This window comes from Equus przewalskii, chromosome X (assembly GCF_037783145.1).
Source record: "Equus przewalskii isolate Varuska chromosome X, EquPr2, whole genome shotgun sequence".
NCBI lineage: Eukaryota > Metazoa > Chordata > Mammalia > Perissodactyla > Equidae > Equus > Equus przewalskii.
The window spans coordinates 108,032,054-108,041,938 of NC_091863.1; the positions used below are offsets into that span (position 1 = coordinate 108,032,054).

At 37.2% G+C, this 9,885-nt stretch overlaps 1 protein-coding gene across 9 annotated transcripts in view; it reads left to right on the forward strand.

Annotated features, from left to right (window-relative positions):
• The window catches only part of PHF6 (PHD finger protein 6), a 48,326-nt gene extending 40,839 nt beyond the window's left edge, over positions 1-7,487 (forward strand). For 5 of the 9 annotated variants that reach the window (XM_008508021.2, XM_008508025.2, XM_070606189.1 and 2 more), the window contains 2 exons: positions 702-831; positions 1,156-4,292. In XM_008508021.2, the coding sequence (XP_008506243.1) occupies positions 702-831 (130 nt within the window). In that variant the 3' untranslated portion in view covers positions 1,156-4,292. Of the gene's footprint in view, positions 1-701; positions 4,293-6,775 lie in introns of those variants that run through there. The other 4 variants (XM_070606183.1, XM_070606186.1, XM_070606187.1 and 1 more) reach the window with 2 other exon arrangements.
• The last annotated feature ends 2,398 nt before the right edge of the window (positions 7,488-9,885 follow it).

Here is a 9,885-nt window from a genome sequence, read left to right on the forward strand (position 1 = left end):
GGGTGAGAGAAAAACAAATAAAACTGTACCAGTTAGACAAATCTAAAATGTAGTATACTTGACAAGGTATCTGGTCTAACTCCTCCCAAAAAGTCAGTGTCATGGGAGAAAAAGAAGGTTGGGGACTCGGTCTAGATCAAGAGAGACGTAGCCAAGTGCCATGCCTTGAAAACTGTCAGGTGACTCATAAAGGTGTTCTGCTGATGGCCAGGACACTAATGACAAGGCATTTGAAGAGTTTGAGTAAAATTGTTTCATGAAATGGGAGCAGAAAGCAGTACAGATAGAATTTATATTATTTCCTAAACTGTGCTTTTAAATTATGTATATGAAATGTTACAGAATTTGATTATTTCCTCTGTATACCTGAAAGTTGATATTTTCAAGTTGGCCAAAAACTTTGTTTTTAATCTCATTGGCCAAAAGGAGCAATTGCCTTATATTTGTGCATATGTGATAACTTAGCTTTCATCCTAAACAAGAGGTTTTATTTCAGAGGAACTTTTATCAGCTCATTAATAGAGTGCTTTCCTATCTTTTAGATAGAAATGGACCTGTAACTAATTGTGGAGTGTTTTTAAAAGTTTGGATGAGGAAACCCATTTTTTAAATGGGCACCAACCTCATCCACTAATAACATAAAATATATTCTCATCAACAGTGACAAAACGTTTTGAGATTTTTATCTTTCATCATTGTAGACTATATTGTAAAAATCATAGTGGAAATGATGAGAGAGATGAAGAAGATGAGGAACGAGAGAGTAAAAGCCGGGGAAAAGTAGAAATTGATCAGCAACAACTAACTCAGCAGCAACTTAATGGAAATTAGGTATGAAAGTTAATTATATCGGATCTGTTGTCAGGATACAATACACACTGATAAATACATGTTAAAGTAATGGTGTGCAGTATGATTTTTTTAATGCTCTTATGTTTAGTTAAGCATGTTACTAGAATGCTGAGGATTGTGTAGGCTTGCATAGTTTTTTTTTAACTAGCTGATTTTGTAACAGTAAAAACAAGCTATCCACTTTATCAATAAATGTAGTTGTAATGTCAAACCAGTAAGATATTCTCGCTCCTCAATAACATTATTTTTATTGTGTTCCCCTCAAGCATCATATTTTACATTTTTTTATCATCTTTTAAACAGGTTCATGGGACAGAGTTAGAAAACTGGGAATGAATAAGACATCCATAACTACTATTCTTTTTTCACTGTTTTCTAAAATCAAAAAGGGTTTGTAACTTTTTACTGCCCAACTCTTAGATCCTTCATTGAACTGCCTAAAAACGTCTCGTTTGTTTTATGAGCCTTCACTAGATGGCAGAGTTTGACATGTTGATATTACGTAGCCGTAGTTTGCAGTTTCTGGGAAGCAATTGAAACACTATTAACCCTGTGTATAGTGTCAACAGTTAAAGCAGACATTGAAATGAAGTAAGCTATATTTCTGGACTGAACAAAGTTCTGCTGTTTAGAGTGTCTCAGTTTGTTTAGTGGCTTCATACTCAAGGGAAAGCATAAGCAAATTTCACTTTACAGTGCAAACACGCCTCTGGTGGCAACACTTGGGAATTTGTGAAGTTTTTTTTTTCACACTCAAGTAATGGAGGCTAGAAATGAAGAGAACCTTCTTTTTCTCTTGGCTTTGACAGCACATGCTAAAAATCTCTTCCAAGAAGTGTGCTAAAGCTTTTCGTTTGGTTCCTGTTAAAGTTGTTCTCACTGACCAGCATGGACTCGGGCAACTGGTGATTATAAGCTATGAGCTGCAGTGCTTATGCCAAAATTGACAGTAAACCTCTTCTCTTTTCATGTCATACAAAGAGCTGCTCGCAAAGTGATTGGATCCTTTCAAGTTTAAACTAACATTTGGCAACAGCAAATTAAACCTCTTTAAGATTTAAAGGGTTAGCACTCACTAAGGACTTTAGCCACCAGGTCTGAAGCCCGTTCCTCTCAAGTGCCGTGTGGTGTGGAACACTTCATCTATTGGCTCAAAGCATGTAAGGAGGTCTCATGTGCTACAGGACTAAAAACCAGTCTTTGCATAAAACAGTATTTATTTTTAATTTTGTGACCACTATTTTAGAAACTTTATTTAATATTTTTCATGTTTTCATTCATTGCTTTGCTCATCTATTACATAGCCTTTGGTGCCCCACTTTTCTTCGGGTGGGGCTTGATGGTGTTTTATCGATTATCAGAATTGTTTCTCAAAGCCTAAGAACCCAGCTTTTTAGAAAGGATTTTCATACTGGCATTTCTAGCCTAGTGATATTTTCTTCCACTTGTCTGCTGAAGCGCATTTATATATTTCTTTATGGCAAAACCAAAAAACTTTAGTTGCGGTCTGCCTAATATTACCATAGCACCTCAATATCAAGGGTGGGGATTCTGATTTCTGAATTACTAGTTAACCTACCACATTGAAGCAAATTAAGAAGCAAGAAATAACATGTTAACTTGACTGTACATTGAGATATTCTGCAGCTTATGGAAAAGCATTTTAAAAATGTAAGAGGTGGAAAATTACACTGTGCTTAATGACTGATTTTTTTTTAACTGCTGGTCCCTTAAAGTCACGTTTGTCAAGTGTGTATTCACACATTTACTTAAATCAAGGGACTTGACGATTGCTTTATTTTAACCATCTTTTATTATTTTTAGAAGGAAATTAGCTTTAGTAGCGGGTTGCCCTGTATGTTTTTCTCTTTTTGCTCGAAATATGCCATTGGGTTTTTTGTGTGTATGTGATGAATTTTCAAAATTCACCATGACTTGAAGTGCAACGACAGATCTAGATGTTTGTTTACCAAGCTATGTGACTTTTCCCAAAGGATCTGTATTTTATTTCCTTACAACAGCTTGAAACCCGTTATTTTAAATCTTTGAATCACTGTGTCTAGATCATTTTTACATTGTGTGCCATAGACTTACCCATGGAACAAGAGAGCACCTTCATTTTTGGACAACTACTGTAATGATGTTTTTCGGAAAAATGGAAGGTGCCGGGGTAATAATGGCCAGTCAATAATCATGTAATGGACTTCAAATACTATAGCTGTCAGTTGATGGATTTGTTATGTAATAAAATGTATGACTTTTTATGGGTTTCTTCAACCCTTTCTCTGCCACTAGCAACCAGAATAGCACTTTACCTTTTGGTTGGCTAGATAAGTGGCTGGCTACCTATTCTTCTCACTGTGGTGTGATTGGCTAAACAGTCATTAAAAATTGAAATGTAAATTGAAGTCACATGAAAAATCACATTTGGTTGTAAACCTCCAATATTTTGATTCTCTATCCATGTTTTCGTCACATGCTGAGTAAAAGTGCCTTACAATGTAAAAAGTGTACAGTACTTATGTTCCCAAGTAGCATCATCATCTTCTGGGTAGTAATTACATTGTGGTATGAATATTTAGAAACATGGACCTCAGCAGTGTATTTACTGTTCATCTCTTAAGTCCTTAACTGTAGTTTTAATAAGCATGACATTATTTGATAAGTATATAACATTTACATCATTTCAAAAAAATACTGCCATGACTGTCTTTTATGCATATTTTAGCTTGAAATTTTGAAGCGTCTTTTCTTTCTTTCCTTTATTCTTTTTTTCCTTTTTTTGTTTTGTTTTTGTTATTGATATTAAACAGTGTAATCTTTGCAAGCGTATATTGAAGATTATTCTGGAGCATTTATTGCCTTACCAGAAATGTTAGTATGAAATGTTCTTTAGAGTAGAAAGATAGACTTGAGTTTCTATACTTTAATAAGAGCTCTTTGTTCCTGGGGGGAGGGAGGGTGGGGGGTGAATTTTACTTTCATCTCAATTTATTAAAAACCCACAACTGAAATACATTTTATTTCAAGATCGGCAATTTTAGAATTTCAGATAGTTCTTGCTCAGGAGTACATGCTACTCAAGATATTAAGAGAATAACAAGATATGTAGATCTACTGTTGAATCAGAATCTATGTACTTGAAAAAATGTGTGAATCTTACATATCTCAAAGAAAAAGAAAAGTGTTCTAGAATGTTGCTTTTTTTAAAAAGCGCTAAAGTTAGACCAAGGTATACGGTTTTGTTCTAACAGATATTTAGGTTAATTGTAAAGATAAGGAATGCATTATGGGTCAAAATCAAACATTCCTCTCATGTTATGTATATTTTGTTCCTGTTATATTGGCTTTATTTTCAAAATTGTAGTTTGTAGTATTAGTTTCCTTTTATTGGTATTCTTGCATATACTATTCATTCAATAAATGAGTTATGACTTTCATGTTTGTATGTATGTCTTTTTTGTGAAAAGTATAACAAAGCTTATTTGTAACAGCAATAGTATTGTGTTCCTTTTAGTCTTGCTTTATTTCAAGGTTAAATGCCTAGTTTGTTTAGTAACTTATTGTTAAACAAGTATGAGAGAGAGATGTGAATTTGAGTTCAGAGTTTCACAACATAAAAGGTTTTATCTGGAGAGAAACAGCAATCTTTCAAGTACAGTGGAACTGCATTGCATCTTAGTTCGTTTGATACATATGGCTTAAATTACATCCTCTGGAACCTAGTAGGAAGGTGATTTCGAAAATAAATCAAAACTCCTAGTACAGTTTATCTGATTGGTAATAAGCGTGCAAGATTAATACCCTCATCATAAAGGGATTCCACCTTAGAGATTTAAATTTACTCCCTTTACCGTGGGCAGCTTACTTCTAGTACAGTGCTCATACATTGAGGTGCTCATATCCAGGGCAGAAAGCAGAGTTTTAATTATTGGAACATGCTCATTCCATACACACAATTCCTAACATGCGTTCCTACTCAAGAGGAAAAAAGAATCAAGTAACAGGTTCTGATTGACGCTGGAACTATAGGTTGGTGTGCTTTACTGTAAACGTTATCTAATAGTGCTGGGGGGGGGGGGTTGAAATCTATTATTTAGTTTCATTTTAATTACCACCATAAAAATGTGGAGAAGGGAGTTAGTGTGGTTTTCTTCAGCTAACTGCAACTATTGACAGCTGGGGTGTTTTGTTTTGTTTGTGTTTTCTTTTTTCAGCTGCATTCATCTGTAATGGCCGAGGTCATTCCAAAGCATGAACCTGGCAGAATTTCCTAGGAAAATGTTTTGGCCAGCAAATGGCCAGGCCATCTTTTGAAGGGAAAAACCCAGTCCCTCTTATATATTAGAGTGCTCAGTTGTGGGAACAGAGTGCTGCTTTTGTATCAGCCATTGTTACATAGTTTTGCTTTGTTCAGATAATGAAGTAACTAGACATTAAGGGCGTAGGGCAAAAATTTACTCTCGAGTTTTATTCAGAAGATGAAAACTATAAAATAGCAGTCACTATGCAAGTCACGATAGCATTTTGAAGTATTACACTGTAGCAGACATGTTCTGCATATGGTCACTGTACTGAAGTCAGATGGTCAGACCTGGGTCCTTGTCAAAAGATGTGATATCCATAAACATCCAGATTATGCCTTTGTCCATACCTCTGTGAGTATAAAAATGTTTTTATGTTGGGAGTGGGGGCAGTGGCAGGGAGATAGGGAAGACGCGGCTGGGCAAAGTGCTGACTGGGTCTGCCATGTGAATGATAATAGTCTAAGAAACAAACTCATGTGAGAACAAAAACACTGTTTGAAGGGGAAGCTTTTCAAATGGGACCTGAGAGAGTAGGTATTCAAGAGAGTGTTAGGAGCAGGGAGATAGAAAATAAACTGTGCTTTAATATAGATATTGGATTTAGAGTTGTTGAGTTTCTATAAAGTGATTTCTACAAAAGGGTAAGGTTTTTCTGTTTCTGAGTATTTTTAAAATCAGCTATTTCCAGATTTTTATTTATATAAGTCATATATAGCCATAAAAGGAAATGAGGTACTGATATCTGCCACAACGTGGATGCACCTTGGAAACATTATGCTAAGAAGTCAGGCACAAAGGGTCGCGTATTGTATGACTCCGTTTATGTGAAATGTCCAGAAGAGGCCAATGCATAGAGACAGAATGCAGATTAGTGGCTGCCAGGGGCTGCAGAGAGAGAGGAATGAGAAGTGACTGTTAACAGGTATGGGGACTCTTTTTGGGGTGATGAAAATGTCTGGAATTAGATAGTGGTGATGGTTATACAACTTTGTGGCTATACTAAAAACCACAAATCATACACTTTAAAAGGGTGAATTTTATGTAATGTGAATTTTACCTCAGTTAAAAAAAGTAATGTTCTCATACAAAATTAAAATATACAAAGATACGTAAAGCAAAATGAAAATCCCCCCCTTCTCCACAAGCCTATTCCCCAGTATTTGATATGTATCCTTCTAAATGCTGTGGGCACGTATGACTTACACACTTTTTTTTTTTAGCATAAATGGGATCATGCTATACCTACAGTTCTGCCCCTTGTCTCTTTCACTTGGACAGCCCTACAAGGTGTCGGTACCGCTAGATTTCTCCCGTTCTGTTCAGCAGCTCCATGGTGTTGCCGTGTTTGGATGAACTGGAATTGTCCTGTCTAGTCTCACATACATCTTCAGGCTCTTGTGCAAGTAATTTCTTAGGCTAAATTTCCCAAAGTGGAACTGCTAAGGAAAGGATCTGTACCTTTAAACTGTTGATAAAAATTGCCATCCAAAAAATTTGTACCAATTTAAAAGTCCATTTATAGGGATTAAGCTTTCCTGCCTCTCCACTCTGAAGGAATGTTTTTTTTTTAATTTATTTATTTTATTTATTTATTTATTTGGTTTTTTTTGAGGAAGATTAGCCCTGAGCTAACATCTGTGCCCATCTTCGTCTACTTTATATGTGGGACGCCTGCCACAGCATGGCCTTCTGAGTGATGCCATGTCCGCACCCGGGATCCGAAGTGGCGAGCCCTAGGCCGCCGAAGCAGAACGTGCGCACTTAACTGCTGCCCCACTGGGCCGGCCCCTCTGAAGGAATGCTTTTTAGTGGAAAGAGATATGGTACTTTTTTTTAAGAAATAATATACACATTCTATAGAAAATTTTATGGGGTTTTAGTTTTGTGGTAAAGACCATATAGACTTTATCTCAAAGTGGAATATGAATTATCTTTGGGAAACGGGACACTATTTCATTTGTGAAAAGGTTAAGTCAAAAGGTTTGCTTCGTATGTATTATTAACAGTAGTAATTGGTGAATCATTTCCCTTCCTTCTGCTTTCTGAAAAGTAACAGATTGCTCATAGCTGTTCGTTGTTGCCAGATGGATCTGCTTCTGTGTGTGTCCAGGGTCATATGTAGGTCGGTCTGGTGTACTCGAAGGGGTCGGATAATTTGTTGGAGAATCCCTATGACCTTTATCTGATGTGACAGTTCCTACTCCCCAGATCATGACTGTGTTGAACAACTGGTCAATTAGTACAAACAAGATCAAATCATTTGAACTTTTCACTTTTCAACAGTTGTTTTGTCCTTGTATAAATAAAATCTAAGACTAACCAGAAAAATTGACTTGATGTACATATCATGCTTTTAGCTCACTGCTAGAAAATTATTACTTTCATTTAAGAATTTCAAGCAACAATTACCTGCATGTGTGAAAATAAATTAGTGGTAAAAATAACATGAATGTTCAGTTATGCTGGTCAGTCAACACGAACAATTCTAAATAAAGAATAAATTGAATGTAGTCAAGGATAAATTGATTCCACATGAAAATTAGTTTCTCCTAATTCTCAAAATCACTTTTTGTGCTAATTAGGTATTTAGAACACTAGCCAAACAACTATTTTATTTAAAAATATTTGTCAGATGTACAACGTTACAAAAATAATTTTTTAATGCTTTACCAATAACCCAGCCTTTAATCATGTTTCCTTGCAGTCTTTTTTCATATGTTTATGAAATAACTAAGCCTTTAAGGAAGGGCGGCAGAAAAGGATCACTGCACTAGAGAGTTCTTTTTGTAACTTCAAATTGCAGCGGTCGTGGAGACTGCTGGTATTTTCGTTTCAGAGGTTAGCCAGACAATTTAATACAAAGGCTTATTTTCAAACGTTTCTGATCCTTAAGCCCAATAGGCTTATGTTCTATATTTAGTATTGATTTAGTATTACCAAGAAGCAGTCATTCTTTGGACCCTGGTCTCATATGTTCTCAGTTAGAGAGCGAGCGCAGAAGATAAGCAATTTCTGAAAGTTTGCAGATCAGAGAGCTGGAATTTTGGCATTATCCTCAAATACAGCAATCTTTCCAGACCTCCCTTAGAAAAGTTGTTCTTAAGCATTTCAACCTTTCCCACATGCCCAAACGGCTTAGGGCAGTTATCCAGTATGCCGGGGGTGGGGGCCGGGACACAGGGAGAGGGGTTAAGGAAAACATATGTTGCTTAGGAGAAGCTTGGCAGATTTTCTTTCTCCCTTAGGGAGAGGCAGGGTCAGAGAGAGATGATTTAGGCAGCCTTTACAGCATTTCATTTCTGGGGTCACTCCATTCCATGAAACTTGGAAATGCAGCCAACTGTTTGTAGGCCACTTCCTAGAAAGAGTGACAGAGAACTTGAAACATTCACGTCTTTATTCTTTTTTTCCTTTGATGCCCTCCTGGAAACTCTCTTGCCTTAACTTCCATGATCTGTACCACCCCTTCAAGACCACTCCTTTCCTGACCGTCTCCCTCCCCTCATGTAAGTGTTTCGTGGTGTTTTGGTCTCTGCCATCTTGTATTGTTCTCACTTGTCACCGCAGTTTACTGCTACAGCTGTCACCTGTGTGTTCTGCTGATGAGTCCCAATCCCTGTCCACAGTATGCTCCACTCACTGAAGCTGTGCTGACTCTCAGCTATTCTCCTGGACATTTTTACCCAATCCACTGGCTACTCAAGCATGAGTCTCAAACTGAATTGTCCTGACCAGAATGTTATCTGTTTGTTAATGTAGGGCTACAGTTGGTCTGCTTTGATCTCCATATCTGCTTGCTAAATTCCTCAGAATCTGCCATTCTGTCTTTTGGATCCACCCTCTCTATTTTTACTGCTGATAAACTAGTTTGGATTCTACTGTTCTTTTGTTTGTTTTTATTTTTCAACTTTTTGCCCAGATTCCTAACTACTCCTTCCACTCTGCCCATGTTCATCTGACTCTTAGTTCCTTCGTTTTCTTTATTGGCCAGTTCTTGGCCTCGCTTCCCTAACTACTCAGTTTGGATGAGATAGTTAATCACCTTTATCACCCTTGACACCACTGGCCTCAACTTCCCACTTGCTCTTAATTCTCTTCCATCCTTTTACCTCCCCTGTGCCTAGAGTTCACCCCACCCTTACATCTGGGGAAGATGACCTGCTGGAGGAAGTGACAGTGCAGACTGATGCCACCGCAAACACTGGTGTTTAGTCCCAGCTTCTCCACATCAGTCTTCAATCCTTTTTACTTATTTGTCCTTCCCATTATACTTAGGAGCTGTTACAGACATAAGTATATGGACTCTAGATTTTGGTGGCCTTGGTTCAGATTCCATGTAACCTTGATTAAGTTACAGAATGTCCACCTCCATTATCTCATCTTTAAAATGCAGGTAAAAATACTATTCCATCATCAGACTCATGAGTATTAAAGGAGGGAACACAGACTTAAGACTGTCGCATCTCCTAGTACACTGTCCCTTGTTCCTGTGTTCCCTTCTAGTTTTACCCTATTTCTGTCCTCATGTAATTTTCTTGAAAGTCAAGTCCCCACTTGATGTCTCCACTTTTGTGCTTTTTTTTTTTCTGAGGAAGATTCACCCTGAGCAGAGATTAGCTCTGAGCTAACATCTGTGCCAGTCTTCTTCTATTTTGTGTGTGGGTCGCTGCCACAGCATGGCTAATGACTGGTTTAGGTCTGCACCTGGGATCCAAACCCATGGACC